This window comes from Schistocerca cancellata, chromosome 8 (assembly GCF_023864275.1).
Source record: "Schistocerca cancellata isolate TAMUIC-IGC-003103 chromosome 8, iqSchCanc2.1, whole genome shotgun sequence".
Classification (NCBI taxonomy): Eukaryota; Metazoa; Arthropoda; class Insecta; order Orthoptera; family Acrididae; genus Schistocerca; species Schistocerca cancellata.
Genome location: NC_064633.1, coordinates 220,635,397 through 220,657,740, shown reverse-complemented (window position 1 = coordinate 220,657,740; position 22,344 = coordinate 220,635,397). Strand labels below are relative to the sequence as shown.

At 36.6% G+C, this 22,344-nt stretch overlaps 1 protein-coding gene across 2 annotated transcripts in view; it reads right to left on the bottom strand.

The window, feature by feature from the left end:
- LOC126094719 (multidrug resistance protein homolog 49-like) overlaps window positions 1–22,344 on the bottom strand; it is a 137,757-nt gene that overhangs the window by 53,534 nt on the left and 61,879 nt on the right. Inside the window, exons 3-8 of one of the 2 annotated variants that reach the window (XM_049909259.1) lie at window positions 20,159–20,219; window positions 15,870–16,063; window positions 15,366–15,510; window positions 8,476–8,576; window positions 8,208–8,379; window positions 2,498–2,622 (exon numbers count right to left, since the gene is read on the bottom strand). In XM_049909259.1, the coding sequence (XP_049765216.1) occupies window positions 2,498–2,622; window positions 8,208–8,379; window positions 8,476–8,576; window positions 15,366–15,510; window positions 15,870–16,063; window positions 20,159–20,219 (798 nt within the window). The remainder of the gene's footprint in view (window positions 1–2,497; window positions 2,623–8,207; window positions 8,380–8,475; window positions 8,577–15,365; window positions 15,511–15,869; window positions 16,064–20,158; window positions 20,220–22,344) is intronic. The other variant, XM_049909260.1, reaches the window with a different exon arrangement.

Below are 22,344 nucleotides of genomic sequence, written 5' to 3'. Positions count from 1 at the left end.
GGAATGGACAGTGTCTTGAAAGGAGGGTATAAGATGAACATCAACAAAATCAAAATGAGGATAATGGAATGTAGTCGAATGAAGTCAGGTGATGGAATGTAGTCGAATTAAGTCAGGTGATGCTGAGGGAATTAGATTAGGAAATGAGACACTTAAAGTAGTAAAGGAGTTTTGCTATTTGGGGAGCAAAATAACTGATGATGGTCGAAGTAGAGAGGATTTAAAATGTAGACTGGCAATGGCAAGGAAAGCGTTTCTGAAGAAGAGAAATTTGTTAACATCAAGTATAGATTTAAGTGTCAGGAAGTCGGTTCTGAAAGTATTTGTATAGAGTGTAGCCATGTATGGAAGCGAAACATGGATGATAAATAGTTTGGACAAGAAGAGAACAGAAGCTTTCGAAATGTGGTGCTACAGAAGAATGCTGAAGATTAGATGGGTAGATCACATAACTAATGAGGAGGTATTGAATAGAACTGGGGAGAAGAGGAGCTTGTGGCTCAACTTGACTAGAAGAAGGGATCGGTTGGTAGGACATGTTCTGAGACATCGAGGGATCACCAATTTAGTATTGGAGGGCAGCGTGGAGGGTAAAAATCGTAGAGGGAGACCAAGAGATGAATACACTAAGCAGATTCAGAAGGATGTAGGCTGCAGTAGGTACTGGGAGATGAAGCAGCTTGCACAGGATAGAGTAGCATGGAGAGTTGCATCAAACCAGTCTCAGGACTGAAGACCACAATAACAACAACAACAACAACAACAAGTCCTACTCCAGATTACAATTTGTAGGACTGTGGGGAAGAATTACTCTACAGCAGAAGTAGCTCTCAAGACAATTAATCAAGATGTGTGACTATATATAGTATAGTTCATCTCTCTAAGAGCTGTAGCATCCCAGAACGACTAAAGAAGTTGAACAAGTTCAAGAAATAGTTTACAAATTTCTATGTGAGCATTATATAGATGCTGAGTAAGCTTCAAAATAAAGTTCCAAAAGGCATTATGTATTACACTAAAGGCCGTGGTACTTTTAAAGGTCCAAAGACTTTATATAGGGTATATAAAAAGTCTCCCGTGTATATTGTGCAATAACTATAGTGTTCAAATTTGGAGAAATAAAGACAAGCACAATATAGTATATAAAGTTTTCTTTTTTTCCCCATGTCCCAAAGCACCATCCATGACTGGAATGCAAACAGAGACAAGTACAGTAGTATGAGGGTAATCCCAAAAGTAATGTCTCCTATTTTTGATAAGTACATAGACCTGTTTATTTCTACAATCGCGTACATCAGTTTACAGCTTGAACATTTAGCTATTTTTCAACATAATCACCATTTCTGTCGATGCATTTTTGTAGACGCTGTGGCAGTTTTTGTATGCCCATGTCATACCAGCTCACCGCCATGCTGTTCAGAAAGTTATGAACCTCTTCTTTCACCTCGTCATCGAAGCTGAATCGCTTGGACCACAATTAACGCTGACAGGTACTGTGAGACTCTGAAAAAGCTCAAATGGGCGATTTAGAACCGGTGAAGAGGAATATTGTGCAAGGGCGTACACATTCTCCATGAGAACGCTTGCTCACACATCGCTTGGCAAACCATTGCTCTCCTGCAACAGTTTCAGTGGAACATAACCACCCACTCACTGACTTGGCGCCCAGTGACTATCACCTGTTCCCTAGGTTAAAAGAACATTTGGCCAGAAAGCAATTCAGTTCCGACGATGAGGTGAAAGAAGAGGTTCGTAACTTCTGAACAGCATGGCAGCGAGCTGGTATGACATGGGCATACAAAAACTGCCACAGCGTCTACAAAAATGCATTGGCAGAAATGGTGATTATGTTGAAAAATAGCTACAGTAAATGTTCAAGCTGTAAACTGATGTAAACCATTGTAGAAATAAACAGGTCTATGTACTTATAAAAAAATAGGAACTATCCTCGTACCAGGTAACCTGTATATATAAAAGAAAAAAAATGCAGTGGTGTGCAGAGTATAAATGTAGCTGAAAGCACAGGCATCAAAATTCTGTTGATTGCTTTTCCATCTATTTTGTTCTGATGTCACAAATAAATTAAAAATGTCACTTTTCACTACTCATTTCACAGAAATTTTTCTACAGTTGGTAGAAATATGGTGCAAAGAATCTTTTATTTTATGATTTAATGCATAATCAAAAATGGGGCCTTCAGACACAGCATTGAAAAGATGTGAGGAATGGCATGTGTTAAGTCACCTTGAAGAAATCAGTGGTAAATGGATATAATGTAACCATGAGTTTGTATGTACATGCATTTAGATGAGGACATAAACTGCCACATACTGATCTACTGTAAATTAGTATCTTAATAATGGGAAGTCCAGGATGGAAAAACAATACTTTTAGTGTCTTAATATACTGCCTACTTGCTTTGTGGAATGTGGTACCAAACTGGTCAATCCAAAATGTGTGTGTGTGTTGATATTTAATGTTAATATTTGATACTAACCTTTCCACTTCTTTCTGTTGTCCAGCAAAAGCAACAACTGTGCGAATGGCACTAAGAACTTCCTCAACAACAGCTCCAGCACTTCCATATGAATTCTGCTCCTGGGCTGTCAGGGAACTTTGTACCTGCATGAGAAGTTTAATGCTAAGCTTCACATCAAAAATAAAATCCAGAAAGCTAAAATGTCCAACAACAGTATCAACTGTCAGCAATATGAAGACAATAGGAAAAGTTTTCTGATACTGATTACTGCATTATCTAAACACTGACTATAATGGACTGGCTGCACTGGTCAACTAAGGGCAGTACTGTGACAGAGCTATATTTCTTTTTCCAAAACTGGAATCAAATTACTTAATGCAGATTTGGCTGTCCTCTTGATGAGTATGTTTATGACACAACATCAAATATCATTATCATCTAACAAGTTATAGTAACAGTACAGACAAGCTATGTTTGTTACCATAAAAGTTTCACATATCTAACATTTTAAAATCTATATTTATTGTTTTCAAATGAACTTCCATTCATTGGGTTGTGTTGTTGTTGTGGCCTTCAGTCCTGAGACTGGTTTGATGCAGCTCTCCATGCTACTCTATCCTGTGCGAGCTTCTTCATCTCCCAGTACTTACTGCAACCTACATCCTTCTGAATCTGTTTAGTGTATTCATCTCTTGGTCGCCCTCTACGAGTTTTACCCTCCACGCTGCCCTCCAATGCCAAATTTGTGATCCCTTGATGCCTCAGAACATGTCCTACCAACTGGTCCCTTCTTCTTGTGAAGTTGTGCCATAAACTCCTCTTCTCCCCAATCCTATTCAATACCTCCTCATTAGTTATGTGATCTACCCATCTAATCTTCAGCATTCTTCTGTAGCACCACATTTCGAAAGCTTCTATTCTCTTCTTGTCTAAACTATTTATCGTCCATGTTTCACTTCCATACATGGCTACACTCCATACAAATACTTTCAGAAACGGCTTCCTGACACTTAAATCTATACTCGATATTAACAAATTGTCCTTGCCATTGCCAGTCTACTTTTTATATCTTCTCTACTTCGACCATCATCAGTTATTTTGCTCCCCAAAATAGCAAAACTCCTTTACTACTTTAAGTGTCTCATTTCCTAATCTAATACTCTCAACATCACCCGACTTAATTCGACTACATTCCATTATCCTCGTTTTGCTTTTGTTGATGTTCATCTTGTATCCTCCTTTCAAGACACTGTCCATTCCGTTCAACTGCTCTTCCAAGTCCTTTGCTGTCTCTGAGAGAATTACCATGTCATCGGCGAACCTCAATGTTTTTATTTCTTCTCCATGGATTTTAATAGCTACTCCGAATTTTTCTTTTGTTTCCTTTACTGCTTGCTCAATATACAGATTGAATAACGTCGGGGACAGGCTACAACCCTGTCTCACTCCCTTCCCAACCGCTGCTTCCCTTTCATGCACCTCGACTCTTATAACTGCCATCTGGTTTCTGTACAAATTGAAAATGGCCTTTCGCTCCCTGTATTTTACCCCTGCCACCTTTAGAATTTGAAAGAGAGTATTCCAGTCAACATTGTCAAAAGCTTTCTCTAAGTCTACAAATGCTAGAAACGTAGGTTTGCCTTTCCTTAATCATACTTCTAAGATAAGTCATAGGGTCAGTATTGCCTCACGTGTTCCAACATTTCTACGGAATCCAAACTGATCTTCCCCGAGGTTGTCTTCTACCAGTTTTTCCATTCGTCTGTAAAGAATTCGCGTTAGTATTTTGCAGCTGTGACTTATTAAACTAATTGTTCGGTAATTTTCACACCTGTCAACACCTGCTTTCTTTGGGATTGGAATTATTATATTCTTCTTGAAGTCTGAGGGCAATTAACCTGTCTCATACATCTTGCTCACCAGATGGTAGAGTTTTGTCAGGACTGGCTCTCCCAAGGCCGTCAGTAGTTCCAATGGAATGTTGTCTACTCCCAGGGCCTTGTTTCGACTCAGGTCTTTCAGTGCTCTGTCAAACTCTTCACGCAATATCTACAGGTCGTAACCAATAGATTGTGGTCAGAGTCCACATCTGCCCCTGGAAATGTCTTACAACTTAAAACCTGGTTCCTAAATCTCTGCTTTACCATTATATAATCTATCTGATACCTTCTATTATCTCCAGGATTCTTCCATGTATACAACCTTCTTTTATGATTCTTGATTAAGTTATGCTCTGTGCAAAATTCTACCAGACGGCTTCCTCTTTCATTTCTCTCCCCCAATCCATATTCACCCACTATGTTTCCCTCTCTCCCTTTTCCCACTCTCGAATTCCAGTCACCCATGACTATTAAATTTTCGTCTCCCTTCACTACCTGAATAATTTCTTTTATTTCATCATACATTTCATCAATTTCTTCATCATCTACAGAGTTAGTTGGCATATAAACTTCTACTACTGTGGTAGGCATGGGCTTCGTATCCATCTTGGCCACAATAATGCGTTCACTATGCTGTTTGTAGTAGCTTACCTGCACTCCTATTTTTTTATTCATTATTAAACCTACTCCTGCATTACCCCCATTTGATTTTGTATTTATAACCCTGTATTCACCTAACCAAAGTCTTGTTCCTCCTGCCACCGAACTTCACTAATTCCCACTATATCTAACTTTAACCTATCCATTTCCCTTTTTAAATTTTCTAACCTACCTGCCCGATTGAGGGATCTGACATTCCACACTCTGATCCGTAGAACGCCAGTTTTCTTTCTCCTGATAATGACGTCCTCTTGAGTAGTCCCCGCCCGGAGATCTGAATGGGGGACTATTTTACCTCCGGAATATTTTACCCAAGAGGACGCCATCATCATTTAACCAGACAGTAAAACTGCATGCCCTCGGGAAAAATTATGGCTGTAGTTTCCCCTTGCTTTCAGCCATTCGCAGTACCAGAACAGCAAGGCCATTTTGGTTACCGTAGTGTTACAAGGCCAGATCAGTCAATCATTCAGACTGTTGCCCCTGCAACTACTGAAAAGGCTGCTGCCCCGCTTCAGGAACCACACGTTTGTCTGGCCTCTCAATAGATACCCCTCCATTGTGGTTGCACCTACGGTACGGCCACTGTATCGCTGAGGCACGCAAGCCTCCCCACCAACGGCAAGGTCCATGGTTCATGGGGGGAGGATTCATTGGGTATAACGCCAAATTTATTTCAAGATAAAAATTAGCTTGTTGGTAACACATTTACTACTTAATTTAGTTCTTTTAATATTCATGGCCAGCTCCAAAATCACGATGGTTATATATAAAGTACATTGTCATATGTATATGTGACTAATTCAAGGGGAAAAATCACGATGGTTATATATAAAGTACATTGTCGTATGTATATGTGACTAATTCAAGGGGACAGAAATCCATAAAATATGAATCTGCAATTTATCAGCAGTGAGGCAATGTATGTGACATTTACTGCAGTGAAATCACACCACAATAAAATAAACAATGAATATCTCGATTATGGTGCATGGGGCAAGACTGGGACAAAATGGAGACACATTCTTTCAGCTACTGGTGTTTGAAATAATTATGTGTCTATTATAAAAACTGTGAATAACACCAGTAACAAAGGAAATGGTAGTTTGAACATCAAAGAGAAGTTATGACTGATAAAGATAACAATAAGGCTATTATCAAAATGAACACTAATAACCTTATGAAATAGTCTTAGGTTGAGCTTTGTAAAAGCAACTTTCTTTTAATACACCAATCTGAAAGCTGTTCTGTATTCATTTTTTTCCAGATGGCACTGCATGCTCAGGTAGCTGGCAATAAACATGATGTAAAGATGCTGCATTACAGTTTATGTCATAAGAGAACAAAGGTCATTTTTAAATAACAAAATATGACAGTTTGATATAATGGTGCCAACAAATGCATAGAAGTCATCAGTGTAGTTGTACAGTCTTAGCACAGTGAAATTATGTAAACAGATCCCATAATTAAAATGATTTTTTATGGCCTTCGAGCTAGTTCATTCACAAATACCATTAAATCAGCAATCTTAAACACACACAGTGCTTAACAGATGGGAAGAAAATGTTTTATAATTTACAAATAAACATATTACATATACCAAAATCTTGCTAACAGTAAGGTCATTGGAGATGGAGCACTGGCAGTGTTGATTGTTCCTGTAAGGGACAAGACTATGTGGGCATTGGTCATTACAGCCTCAAATGTTCCACTGATAATGACAGAACAAGATAAGCAGTGGCCTTTCTCAGTATCAAAGATATGCCATGACAAATTAATGCCTCAAGTTAAATCTGACTGGTTTAATATACTCTAGTAAATTCAATGCCAGTTCATTAAGTGCTAAAAAGTTTAAATGACTGTGAGGGAAGAACTTGGCATGATGCCTTCTCCAGGCTGATACTGCAGGGAAAGGCTCTCTTCCTGTGTCCACCATGACATTAACATAGATTAGAAGGAATTTCATCAGAAAGTCCACTTGCCCTGATGAATCTCATGCTACCGTAAGCAGTTATTTTAATTGAATATGAGGGCAAGGGAAAGGTGCAATGTCAATGCGTTTCTCACACTGGTCAAGATGGTAAACTTTGTTAGTATACAGGTTACTATCAGGGTAGCACAAGCTCACACTGTAATGATTCCTCTTGTCTTAAAATAAAGTTGTGAATGAGCCTGGTGTGACAAGACATTTAGTGTGCATAGTATAACAATATATTTCTAGGAGCCTCAAAAGGAACCTCTCCATGCAGCATTGGTGATCAAAATTGGTAGCAATTATTTGGAGATTCAAGATTTGTGATTATGTTATAGTGATGCCAAGGTTTTTTTTTTGGGGGGGGGGGGGAGGGGTAAGGATTATGTGGGGGTTATAATGTCATCAGTATGAGGCTTGGGAGCCAGGTTGGAAACACCTTACTGAGTCACAGCACAATAAGAAATTATTGTTTCCTGAATTCTGATGTTTTACAAAGCCCAGGTGATGGCCATGAACTTGAGAGTGCTGGAGTATTTGTTAAGGACAGAAGGAAACAGTTTCAGAAGATGGCAAAATCTGTATTCTTTGGTCAACTAAATAGATCAAGATAAATTACAGTTCTATGAGACACCTGAGGATGGGATGTGTGTATGCAAACTGATAGAGGAAGCTGGAAATCATTTCTAAAAAATTACATTCACCACTCAGCTTGCTTGCTAGCTCTGGGGTTTTTTGTAGATACCCTATACTGCTGGTTATTGAAAAGAACTAAGTGATGTAAAGAATCAGGCATCTAACAAATCATTACTGTATACTTCATTAATCATTTTGACAAATGGGTTCAAACAGTTCTAAAACTGATAGAACTGCAGAGAATTTAGTTTTGCTATACAGTTTGTTTAACAGCAGTCATATGCATGATGGATGGCCCTGTCAACTTGTTATCAAATAATAGACCCAGTGATCAGTACCGCACATCCGAAAATTTTCCAGCAGTAGCCTTCATGGTCTTGCAGTTAGTGATTTAGTTCTCTAGGATAACCTAATGACCCATGTAAGTGTAATAGCACATCACTACATACTATTAAATAATATTTTATCGTGCATTATTCCTTGTCCAGTCCAGGTATCACAAGGAAAATCATAGTGAAAAATACACAATGCATTTTTAGGCACCACACACAATTTTTGGCTAATTGAGCTAGTCTATTACCTTTGAAACAAGAGCTGTTGAAATAATGATTATTGGTGCACAAGTGAAAACCACCAAAGTCAGTTTCCAACCATGAAGGAATGATATTACCACAGCAGCAGTGAAGCTCACCATCTGGTAAATAAAAATTCCGAGTTTCTCACCAATTCCATCTTGAAGTTTATCCAAATCCCTGTAATAATAAATTATTTTGATTACATAACTTAAAATATTTCTGTGCGGATATTAAAAACTTCAAGAACTTAAATTAACACATCCCGATACTCACCCAGTAATACGGCTAGCAAAATTAGCTGAGTTTGTTGTGTCAAACCATGCCATGTCTTGCCGCATAATTGACCTCAGGAAGAGACACCTCACTCTTGTGATCTGAGAATAGTGAAATTATTTAGTTTTTTGTGTCATACATTTCTATATTCACGAATAAATGAGACTGACTCCTCTGAAGTTTACAAATAAGTTACAAGAATATAGCAGTTATTCTGAAGGTATTGAATGACTTCTGGAAAGCAAAATATTTCCTTTAAGGTTTAAACATGAAACACCAAACAGAATATTCAAACATTGTACAATAAACTTAATGAAATTAGAAATAATATTTAATGATGTGAATGATATTTCTGCCCAACACTTTACTGAACATTGGCTTAAATAAGATATGTTAGAGATAACATACCGCACTCAGTTCAAACTTGCAAGCGTGTTTTGTAGAAAAATATCAAGTAATGGGGGCTGCTGTACATATGTTAACAAAAATACTGAATTCAAAAGTGTAACTAAATCCTGACACCATAATCTATACAACAAAAAAGATACAGAACTCTCTTTAGTTGAATTACCAAAGCAAAATACAATTATTATTTGTGTGTACAGGTCACCAGGTGGAGACAAAAACGTGTTTTGTAAATGTATGGAGGAACTTTTGGAAGAAATTTTTTCTCCCAAGGAAAATGTAATTGTGTGTGGTGACTTCAATATTGATTTCTCAAAATCCAATAAATTCAAAGATGATATAAATTTACTGCAGTCATCAAACTTAAGCTCAACTGTAACTGGACCAACTCAAAAAACAGCAACCCCTGCATCTGTCAGTGAGCAGATTTAGATAAATACATGCAAATCTGCCTATAGCATACAAGTGGTAAACATGGGTTTTGGTGCCCACTATGCTCAAATTCTTACAATGAGTGTTGCAAGAAACTCAACACTCGATGGAATGAGACACACTGTAAGGAATTGCAATACAAAAAAGTGTGGAATATTTTTGTTTTCTTCTGGAGGGTGAAAATTGGAGTGATGTATACAACTGTAATGATACAAATGAAAAATATAAGTTTATGGCAACATTTAAGCATTCCTGAAGAAAACAATAACATTTAATTCTGTTCAGAAAACAAACAAGTGATTCACAAAAGGGATAAGGATATCATGTCAAAATAAGAGGACATTTTATGAATATTCCAAGCAAAGTACTGTCCTGATTTTACTACCTATTTCAACAGATGCAACACAAGTTATTTCAAAAGCAAAAAATTAAAAAATTGATGAAATAATGTGTAATTCCAAGAATAAAACTAAAAAAACCAGCAAATATAATATTTGAAATGGGTGCCAGATCAGTTAATCACATTAATATACAGCTGATTATGAATAACAATAAACTAACTGACCTCAGACAAATGGTTAGTGGATTCAGCCATTATTCCTCAAACAGTAGTACAGCATTTGATAAATACAGAGCATGACACACAGCCAGATAGTAGGAGAGTGTAGTCAGATCAAAAAATTCATGCAAATATATCATTTATGTATCCATTGACACCTGAGGTATTGTAAAATCATTAAAGGATTGACTAATAAATATTCTGTGGCTGTTGATGAGATTCCAGATGCTATCATCAAAGCTAGTGGAACATTCGTTGTGGAACTATTAGCAGACATAGGAAATTCATAATCTGAGAGTGGTGTGTTTCCAAATAGTCTTAAAGCTTCAAAGTAACATCTCTGCAAATGAAGGGTGCAAAATGCAAAATTTCTAATTATAGGCTAGTTTCAGTTTTGTCAGGCTTCATCAAATTTATGGAAAAATGTTCTTTGAAAGAGCAACAGGATTCTTAAACAAATAAAGGCTGATAAATGACTCACAGCAGGGTTCAGAGTGGGGAAGTCCACCCAGCCAGCAATTTTTCCTTTGTAAATGAAATATTGAAATCAGTGGATGATACACAGCATGTATCTGGAATATTTCTTGATTTTGGTAAAGCCTTTAATGTCACTGACCATCATATTTTCTTGCATAAGTCAAGTAATTATGGAATTAGAATCCAGTCTGCAAGGTGGATCTAATCATACTTCAATAACCATCAACAAATTACAGAAATAAAATACAAAGACAACAAAACACAAAAAATTTCTAGTTTTTGCGGTAATGGATAGAAAACAAGTATGTAGTCCTGCAAGGGTTAGTTCTGGAACCTGCCCCATTTCTGATGTATGTAAATGACTTGACTACTAAAATGCATGATGAACCACAGTATTCTTCACAGGTGACACTAATATTGTAATTAAATCACATAGTGAGGAAAACCTGCAGGAAACTACAACACCAGTTTATGCATAGCTTAGCACAGTGGTTTAGGGCCAGTCGGCTCATCACATATTCTAAAAAAAATTGTAACAGTTAACTTTCACACCACACGAAACCTCCATCCTGCAAACCATGCTTTCACCACTGAAGGAGAAAATGTCTCAAATGTCAATTATGCAGAATTTTTAGGCAAATGTATTCAAGAGAATTTGAAATGAGAGATGCACCTTATTAATCTAAATAAAAAAACTGAATACACTGAAGTACGCTGTTGCGATTCTCACTCAAAATACAAGCTACTCATAAGTGGTGACTATGTATCTTGCTACTAAACAGTCACTATTGAGTGTGGTAATTTTTTGGAGGGAATTCCACATTTTTTTAAATGTTTAAAATACATAAAAAGATTATCAGGGTGATAATGAATGCTAAATGCTGTGATTCCTGCAGACATCTTTAAAAGTCTGAAAATACTGCCTCTGCCTCATTTGTATATACATGAAATAATAAAAAAAGAAAAACCACTATCTTAAAAAAAGAAAATCTATCAAAACATAACTATGAAAAACAAGCATATGAATTTCTGGAACATATTAATAAGTAAACCTCATTTACCAAATAATGTTAATTATGCATTATGTCACTTCAGACTATAATTTACATTGGGTTTATCATGTAGTCTCACTTAACAACTACTGTTATCAAATGCAGAAGCAGTGTAGTGTGTCACTTTATATTGTTATGCAGTTCAACTGTGTTGATCATGTAGCCACAATGACTGCTGCAGTCCTAAATTAATTATGTTTATTCTTATCCTATATCATGTGTGTAAACAGTGTAGTAAAAGGTCAGTGTAGTCAAAGGTCATTGCCACACACTATCCAAGTGCAAACTTGGCCCTGTTGTTGCAGAGCATTGCTCAGCACAATGTAACAAATATCAGTAGTGGCCCCACCCCTCCTCAATACCAGTTGCAGCTCTGAATTACAAACATAAGAAGTGTTCCACAGACATAAGTCAGCGATTCAGACTATCCAGTCTCACTATTCACTAGTCACTCTTCTCACTTCCATCTGCCTCTTTTCAATCCCTGCACCTGTTATAACAACATGAGAAGTCACAATATGGCAAGAATCTGACAATTAACTCAATGTCTATTATTTTTCAGAAAAAATATGTGATGTTACTTTTAATGTATTCACAGAAATCAAAATTTTGACTTATAACCAGTAGGATATTATGATGTTTTAGCCTGAGTTATTAATTTTAAATATAGGTTATGTCACTAATAAACATGTTTATCTATCATCCAAATAACACAGGGTGGAAATATTATTCATTGGAGTATCATTAGCATTTTTGTTGGCCTGGTGTGGAATTTTGTTGATTGTAAGAGATCATCGCACAGATGTAATTAATGTTATAGCATAGAGATGTTCAGAAGGTTGTCAAGGTAGCATTTAAATGCAAAAGAAACTGGTCACAACTGACAAAGTGAGTTTGTCACACAGCAGTTTTCTCTGAAAAGTACTGGAAGATGATAATTGACTTTGGTTTCTACCTTACATTTTTAACTAAAAGTAAGTTTTCTAACTTATTGTTTAATTAACGAACACATTACAATGCACACATGATTTACAATGAATGTTACAAATACCTATTTAGATAGGGACCTCATATATAGCACCTATGACAGATGACAATAATGCAAGCAGCCTAGGATATTACCAAGTGAGTGATGGAAACCCGAAGCACCTTTGTATGAGGTGTACATGAATGAGTGAAGACTAGTAAGTCATTGCAGCATTCAGTGTGAGAACAGCTGCAAATTACTGTCATGTGTGACAGTTCTAGCCATTGGGTAACATTCACCCTGGTGCATTCGTGAAACAATTTTGCAGTGCCTTCCCAAATTGATTGAAAAAAATTAAGGACTGTGAGAGAAAGCAAATACATGGAGTATCAGAGATGCAGGAGGTTGTAATAACTGTCAAGAATTTGAAGAAGTTATATTGCAGCACTACTGGTCAAAAACCAGATGATAGACAGTTAACTCAATGTTATTAAACACATGTAAAAGTGGCATGTAAAAAGTCTCAAGAACCCAATAAAAGATGTAGGCCTCATGGCGATTTTAAGTTTGTGATTGTCCATAGCAGTCAGAAAAAAACTGACAATGAATCAACATAGAGATGCTGAAAACATTTATTCAGAGGTACTGAAAACATTTATTCACTGCTAGATAAAACTGTGAGTCAAGCAGCTGGATGGGGAAATGAAAGAGGAAAATAGTTGGGCCATGTACATGTGAAAAAGTATCATTTCCAGCATGAGCCATCTCCATGATATGATCGTACATGGATAAACAAAAAACCAACAATGATAAGAACTGTATGGATATCAAGAATATGAGAGAAGTCTGCCTGAAGGATACAATCACAGTTGTCCAACAGATCTGCTCACTTAAGCACCAAGCACTGAACATACAACGGAGTGTCTGAGTGGTAGAGAAGTGCATTTAAATTGATGAAAGATTCTAAGTAAGATCCAGATGAAAATAGATCCAATTGGGGTGCTGCATAGTCTTTATGAGTCAATAGCACTCATAAAATACAAGAAAATATGTGGTAAGAAGAGGAGACAATAACTTAGGGGTATTCCATTTCATTGCGAATTTTCAACAGCTAGGAGAAATAGCAATATTGCCAGACATCCCCATGTCTGGTGTAACAATTTTAGATGCTACTGCTGGCAAGTAATATAGTATAAAAACCAATAAAAGCTAGTCAAAGGTGGTAATGGACAAATCACCACATATAAAATGACAATATTGTTACAGATCATCTTCCTGAGATAAGCAGTGGAAGCACAAGACTACATGCAGAAGTAAATATAAACAATCTGGGCAGTAAATTGGCAGTTCAGCATTGTTCTGCTCTGCCCTATGTGTGTTATTTCAATGCAAAAATCTGTATTTGTTGACCAAGACTGATATTGCTTATTTTATAAATAAATAAGAGTTTTAGAGCTGACAGTTTAATTAATGGAATATCATAATTTTCACCTGATTACCACAGCTGGAAACACCTTTTACAACAGAGATCTCATAGTTGCATCAAATGATTGAAACTGATTTCAGAATTTATTCTGATCTGTTCTTAACCTATGTGAATGATAATCTAACTATTTTAAAGGATGCTTTGAAAACTGTATCCTTACCACAGTTCAGACGGCAACTAAACATACTTTCAACTGGTTAAAAGGAAACAGTTTAACTCTTGAAACTTCCTGGTAGATTAAAACTGTGTGCTGGACCGAGACAGGAGATGAGGTACTGGCGGAAGCAAAGCTGTGAGAATGGGCATGAATCGTACTTGGGTAGCTCAGTTGCTAGAGCACTTGTCCACAAAAGGCAAAGGTCCCGGGTTTGAGTCTCGGTCTGGCACACAGTTTTAATCTGCCAGGAAGTTTCATATCAGCACACACTTCAATGCAGAGTGAAAATTTCATTGTGGAGCTTAACTCTGAACCACAAAAGACTCATACTAAATGCAAGACCTCCTAGCACCGAAAGCAGATATTAAAGTCACACACCAAATGAGAAATTGTATGTAAAATTCATTGTGGTCCAATTGGACAACAATTCAGCAGAAGCAGACTGAAAGAATATTGTGTAAAGCAGTCAGTTATGCATCTTGCACAGGCTTTGTTAGGGATCCCAGAATTCTTACACTCCTGCCCTGTACATTTACTCCTTAATGGCATTTACTGCTGTTATAAATTTCAGTTTCAACTGATTTGTTATCAGCAAAGTCATAACACAAGACAAAAAAGTTCATGTAGACTTTGTATACATCACTAGAGTCCAGAGTGGTGTTACCTACTTACTCTGGTGCAAAGGTAATCAACAAACTCCCATCTAATAGAGCAGCAAACCAACCCCCAACAGCTCAAAATAATATTTTTAAAAATTTCAGTACCCATTCCTTTTGCAAATTATTTGATTATTTAGTTTCAATAACTGAAAATTATTATTATGTACATAACAAGAATTAGTGTTCATTGTCAGCTGTCAAGCACACTCTGCACAGCCTGATTTTGCTATTTATTTGATACAGTATGACAATGTCTCATGACAGCTATTTTCATTATTGATAAATGTGGGCAGCTACTGAGTGATTAATATCATTAACCATTGTTTCTGGAAGAGTATTGAAGGATCAGTAATACAATGCCTGGAGTGGATAACAATGATATAGTAACTTACAAAGTCTCGGTAAGCCCATCAGAGTAATAACTAGACCATGAGACTGAAAAAATAATGAGTAAAATTGCACATACAACGACATTCACATAATCACCACGAAAAAAGAAAGAGTACAACATCCATTAAAATTGTTAACAACATCTTGTCACAGTATAAAACACATTCTGTTGTAATGTTCCATACAATAATTTTTACACCAATCATTCCAGTGTGGAATCATGAACGAAACACTACTTCAGTTTTATGCAGCATTGCAACACATAGTCTATTTCATTAATATGATCACATTTTAAAAGTGCCTCACCTGTTTCTGTGCTGCACTGTTGAGACAAGTAACACACAGCACATCTAAAATGAACTGAATTGCAGATATGGATGTTAATCCAACTCCAAAAGCACCAGCATCTTGAAGTAATGCATTATCTACCTCTTCCTTTGTTCCATTAATGCTGAAACATTAATCAGTGAGTAATGTTTTTGCTAAATATGCAAGATTCAAAGTACTGAATTTGTATACATATAATTTTAAATGATTGTTTATTATATTGGCCTATTTTAAAGGAAATTCTTTTGTTTGTAAAATTTTCTAGTCTTCCTGTTCTCATTTTTGAACTGTCATATTTCTGTGAATTACATAGGGACTCATTCCATGAGCAAATAGGTTTGGGTCTCATGAAAGTTTATCAGTTAAAGTGAAATTCTCACATTTCTACTCCTTAATAATGATAGTCGGTATAATTGTCATTGTTTTTAAAGTATCTGAGTTATAAGTTCAAACAGAGGAAAATACTAAGTTCTAAAAACTCACATTGTTTCACCACCACCAAACCAGTTCAGCAAAGCTGTACGTGTTATTGTTGAATTTGACATTGACCATTCAACAAGGACAGCTGTGAATTCTCCATAAAGTACAATGAAACCAGGCATACATACACCTGAGAGGACTCCAAACATCACACCAAGGAATATCAGGAACTTTTCAAAGCATGTTGAGTACCTAAACTGCAAAAATTTAGAAAAGTATATATTCAACAATTGTAATTTGTGCAAAAAAATATGATTAATAATCATAACTACAATAATGGGATGAAAAATTGTTATGTCTATTTATATGACATTTATAACATATTACTATGCTACATTTTATGTCGACAATATCATGTCTAAAGATGTTTGCTTCAAAACCATGCCCACAATGAGCACATTTGATCAACAACATAAATTCAAAAAATGTAATCTCTGTATGTCCTTGTTTCTTTGTGTTTTCTCACACTTTCATTCCATGTACATATATTGACACAAACCTTAAAGATGTACTTTGTTCCTTAGCATAAAGGAAAATCTTGCATGGGGCATGGAGCTACGAACTCTAATAAAAGTCGGTGTCTCACATGCTAACATCAACAGTTACAAGTTACACATCAGAAAATACATTTCATTTCTTACTTTCTTACACACAATACACTGAACTCATATTGCAATCAGAATGTGCATCAGCATTAATGATATCACCTCAAGGCACAAAATCAATAATCATTATACTATCTGTACCTGAGAAGGTTCATTATATGATTTTTTTCAGTTAATTCACTTGTCCTTAATTAATATTGTTTAGTTAGTAAACAAATGTGATGTTGCTGTAACTTCAGACATACGCAATATCAAAATTTCACCAGCAATAAAACATATGCACCTCTCCCACTTGCAAGGACACAGAAATCATAAGACCTAACAAGTAAGTCCTCCATAAGCTCAATGAAAAATACATTATGCATCACCCCAAACGGTGTCTAACTGCTCTATTGACTCAAAGATGTTCTAGTTTCTGTATGGAGGAAAATTGTGACAATGAAATTATTTGTTTTAATAGTCACCATATGCAAATAAAATTATATACTTTTCAGGCATTACATCATACCTCATTCCAGTGTTCCCTTGATGAAGCAGAAGATCTGTGGTGATAAAATGGACTGAGGTTAAAGTCCATAAATGAGCAGCTATTAAATACTGCCATAGTATGTAACTATTGTTGTACCTGTAGTTTCTCCCTTAGCAAGAAAAAGAGGGATGGATTGTGAAAGATTTGAAAAGAGGAATAGGTCACAAAGATGCCAGGTTGAGACAGATCCATCTGTTAGAGGATGAGAGGATACTTCCATAAATTCACTTTTCTTTGCCTCTTCTCATCCTCACAACAGGTGGATCCCACTCAACCCAGATTCTGAGTGTCCTGCCCCTCCCTTCTAACATCCTCCTGAGGAACTAACAGTTCTGAAAGCTAAGATAATTTTCTTTTTCTTTTATATGTGCTTATAGGTAGTTCTTAGAATTTCATGTTCTTAAGGTAACTATACCAGACTTTCTGTGTCCCTGCAATTTTGTAACTACTGTTAAGCTCCATTCATTATTTTATATACTATTGTTACACTCCATCCTGGGTTCCCCACTGTTTGATTCTATAAACTATTTGTGAGTAATGAAACTATATTAATGTAGTAAAATTAATAGATATTTCCTGACTCTGCAAAAAGAGGTTACATCAAATAACAATTCCTTATTTCCTGTTGATAGCTTAATATCTATATGATAGAATGGCTATAGGCATCTGCAAAAGAGGGCACTTGCCTCCCCCCCCCCCCCCCCCCCCCCCCAATGCCATTTGGAATTTAAAGTACTGAGATTTGATTCATTATATAATGTTCTTTTGTGTCAGCTAAAAAATTTAGTTCTTTTGGCTTGGCACATCTGAAAACTGACTAACTCATTTAGAATGACTGTTACTTATTTTGCACAAGAACAGAATAGAATGTCATTATTTGTCATTCTCATTAGCCAACTCTTGTTGAAAGAGGAAGCATCAAATTTGCAATTAAAATTTTTAGCAGTCGGTACAACTTCTCTTTAAAATGCAGATGAGTTTACAGAGTAAATATACACATTTAATGAGTACAATAATAATTCTTACAAACACGAAAGTATTTCTACATCATGCACACTGATAAATTTGCTAAAATTATTCTGTTTCATACATACTTTTGTTCAGTGACAACACCTGTACAAATTCTTTTCAGATTCCTTAAAATATTTTCATACGCAGTGGTACATTGTGTATGATTTTATGCCAATATATTTAATGCTGTTTATGCATTTGGGCAGTCTGATGTCTTTGTTATTTTTATTTCTAGAATGGCACTCACAGACAGTGCCTCTGTGTGGTAAGTTCTGTGCCTGCTTTTATAATGAAGGAAAGCAGGCTTTAGCGTACAGTAAAAGTATAATTAATAGAATCATTTCTTTGAAAAATAGCAGACAAGATCCCACAAAGCATGAATACATGTTGTTGTCCTGAGTGTTTTCTTTTGTCCTAAGAACAACACCTGTGCAACAGACCAGTCACTCCATATGATAACTCCATACACCAAATTTGGATGGATGAATACATAGGAATAGGAAATCAGCTGATGTTCATTACCTATGTCTTTTAAATTATGCAACAGGAATGACACTCTGGAGGGTTTGGTACACACGGCTTCATGTGTGTACTCCAAGTCAATTTTGAGTTCAAGTGAATTTGAAACCCTTTGACAAAATCATACTCTCTAACTTTTTCAATCAGTGAACAATTGTTCTCTGATCCTTGAATCTAGATGATCAGGTAATTTGTAGAAGGAGTGGTTAATAAAGTGTGATGTTTATTTTCTTTTGAACTTAACAGAGATCTCAATTTCTTGTCTCATGTAAGGTGAAGTTTGCTGAAGATCTTTATCCCAAAATATAGAGCCATACTCTTAACCTTATGGAAATTATATTTCTGTCTTGAACTGTGGATGTGCAAATCAAAATTCAACTGAAACAGATTCCATTTTATTAGCACAAAAACATTATTTTTAGAGTAAGTATAATAGGAATTCAGAATAAGAATGCCATGATCTTTTAAGCAGCATCTTTTTTAGTTTGTCTATGGGTTTATAGCATTTTATCTTCTTAGCCAGTTGCACCCAAAGGAATTTTTAAAATACTGTTTCCTTCAATGTATGGCTATTAATGTCTACATATGGTACCCCCCTCGCCCCTCGTGCAAACTGTTGTATGGGTGCCCTTGCTGCCCAATGAGGTGTGCCATTCACTCCATAACATTTTATTTTTGCAAACAGAATTTTACAGAGTACTCAATTAAAAATAAAAACCCCTATTTTCAGTAACTCCTTTGAGAGCTCAATGTTTTTCTGGTGCATAATTCTTCATGGAAGTCAAATTGAGAAGTAGTGGGCAAGTCACACTATGGAAATATGAAACAGTATTCTACTGTAGGCAATGTGCTGTCTCTCTCTCTCACACACACACTCATGTATGTGTGTGTGTGTGTGTGTGTGTGTGTGTGTGTGTGTGTGTTTTAATGAGATGTTGGTATTTATTCTTTAAGTCTTAACAACTGATAGTGACTCCTGAGAAGTAACATGTATCACTGGCAGAAATGTGCTGGACTCAGTTGTTAAACTGTCCGCATTGGTCAACCAAATTGAAGTTTTTGTGATTCATGATAACATAGAGCAATATGTGGCAGAAATACCAATGTAAGAAACCAGATGGCTTACTCTTTAAGACATTTTAATATCAATTGTATTCAGTGAAATCTCATCCATGTACCATATTCCCCTACATTTTGCAAGGTAAGATAGGCCATTAGTGAGACTTCAATCCAATTAGATGGGGACTTACAGAAAAGTTTACATTGCAAATACATTTGTATTAACCAGGACAATATTTGATACTGATGTCAGTAGCAACTCATTTCCACACATCTGGAATTATCTCGCAAACAGTTTGTTTGCGGACCCATGTTTACTGCAGTCACCTGTGTCCTAAGGATACCTCCAGCACCCCAAGTCAACACCTGTGTCACTTGGGCCTTAAGTCAGCTCTGGAAAGTCTCTCTCTCTCTCTCTCTCTCTCTCTCTCTCCATCCATCCATCCATCAATCTCTTTCCGTTTCTCTCTCTGATCTACTTTTAACTTTAAACTTCTTTGTCTCCTGTTTCTATTGCTTGTCTTACACCAGGAGTAGAACACAAAAATCTTAAAACAGATACAACTTACCAGCTGGTAATATTTTAGTGGTGTATACGTCTCCTGCTTTTCTTTAGGTGGGGTGAAGCTTCTGGAAAAAAAAATAAGTTTGTTAATGATACTGTCAATCTCAATAGCTTCTATTAAACAATTTACTTAGGTCCTGAAAGATTGTAATGAGCATTTTTCACTAAATTGTGGAGTTTAAATGGTCATAGCACATGTAAACAAAGATAAAGTACTGTCATCCTTTCCTTATATTTCTGTAACATTTTTAGTAAGCCAACTGATGGCTTAACTTTACATTTTGATGATAGATCTCAACCTAAAAAGAATATGAAATACATATCCTAGGGCAGCCCAGTTAAAAAATAATGGGTTCTGCTAGTGACTGCCAATGTGACCACGATATTTACATTAGTTTTCTGTCCTGACAGACAGGCAAAGTTATTAACTTTACCCATCACAACATCATCATGTTACTCAGAGTATACTATCTCAGAGGATTAGACCCAGACAACAGAGCCTTCTTCATTTTCTTGTGCCCTTGTCCCACAATTGTGCATGGTCGATATGGTGATTAATGGATTTGGACTGTCAATTTAAGAGGTGACTGGATGCTGTTCCTGTCTCCACCCCATTGCCCTTCCCCTCCCACTTCCAAGATGAATTGTTTGTACCCCAACAACTGCTTGTGTGTAGTGTCATTTGGAAACTGTGGGAAAGTTTTCTAAATGCTTGCGAGTCATAAAACTGAGGTAGGACTTGCATGCCAGTCCGATATTCACTTAACCGGGTGTGTGAAAATGCATAAAAAAAAGTCCAGGGTGGCCAGCATACCAAGCCTCATCGTTAATCTGCCAGGCAGCTTTGATGTGGGGCCAGCATCTCTCCAGCCCAGAAGTGGCGCATTAACGTGCATGGCTATCTGGTCTGTGTGATAGACACGGACAACAGAATTCTGACACAAAACTTTCAAACAATATGACTGTTGCAATAAAATGAAATGGTAAACAGGAATTTTTGTGCCTGCAGTGCTTTGAATTGGTATGAGGGAGGTATTAACTTTAAACATATGGCATTACAGAAACAAAGATTGTGTATAGGCTGAGACAAGCTACACAGGACACCTAACTATAGTATGAATGTGAAAGCCTTTCTACCTGATCTTATTTCTGACAAACTATATACTGGCACTGATGTTTTAGTCACTCCATATAAATTACTATTCAATAACGAAGCAAACTCAATAAATCTGAGCACATTTCTTATATGTAAAAAATGCTTTCTTATATGTAAGAAAAGCTGTGAAATAGTATCACTCTCTATGAGTTGGTTCAGGAGCTCTACTGGCAATCAGTTCTATTCCTGAAACAGAGAAGCTGTTCCTACTGTTGGAACAGAGCTGTGAGGAAGTCTGGAAGAGTCATTGGTGACAATTGAAGGGCTGCAGTTCATCCCTCAAATGACCCATGCATACTCTCTATTATTCACAAACAGACACATCACTGGCTACTGCACACAAAACATTCATCCAGCAGTGTGGCTCGACATTCACAAGTATCGTGATGTGTGAAGAGGAAGTCTCGATGAACTGCACACCTGGAAGGTCACATGTGGATGCAAAACTCGTCTCTACAGTGTTCCTCTAGGCAATAGTAGTATTCCTCCTGTCACTGATGACAACTAAGAAATGAAGTGTTATACACTCATCCAATATAATATCTCCTCATTGCCACAGAAGTGATTTACTTGCATATCCTCTTGTGCTCAATGCGTTTGAGAAATGAGAAATATTCTGCAAACTGAAACAGGACTAGTCTGGGACTATCACATTCCTCTAGTTATTCATGGTCCCATCCGGAGTCTGCTGCATCCACAATGAAACTCTGAACTATCATGAACAGAAGACGCTACAAAAAAATCTGGCCTAGAGCAATTGTTCTCAGACCTTAACATAAAGTTTGTCAGGAAACTTCTGAGCTCTGAAAACAACATTGCTTCACTGTAGCCTACGGACAGTCTGAAGCAACAGCAGCATGGCCACTAGCAGGCTGAAGAGAGTCTGAAGGCAAAGTCCAAAAACTGCAATGGTTTGTCATAAATAGAGCCATCTGACAGTCCATAAAGACTGTATTCAAACTAAAGTGAGGTGATCTGTAATTCTTTATGGAATGGCTACATGAAGAGTCATAGTCCAAGTGATAATCCATGTG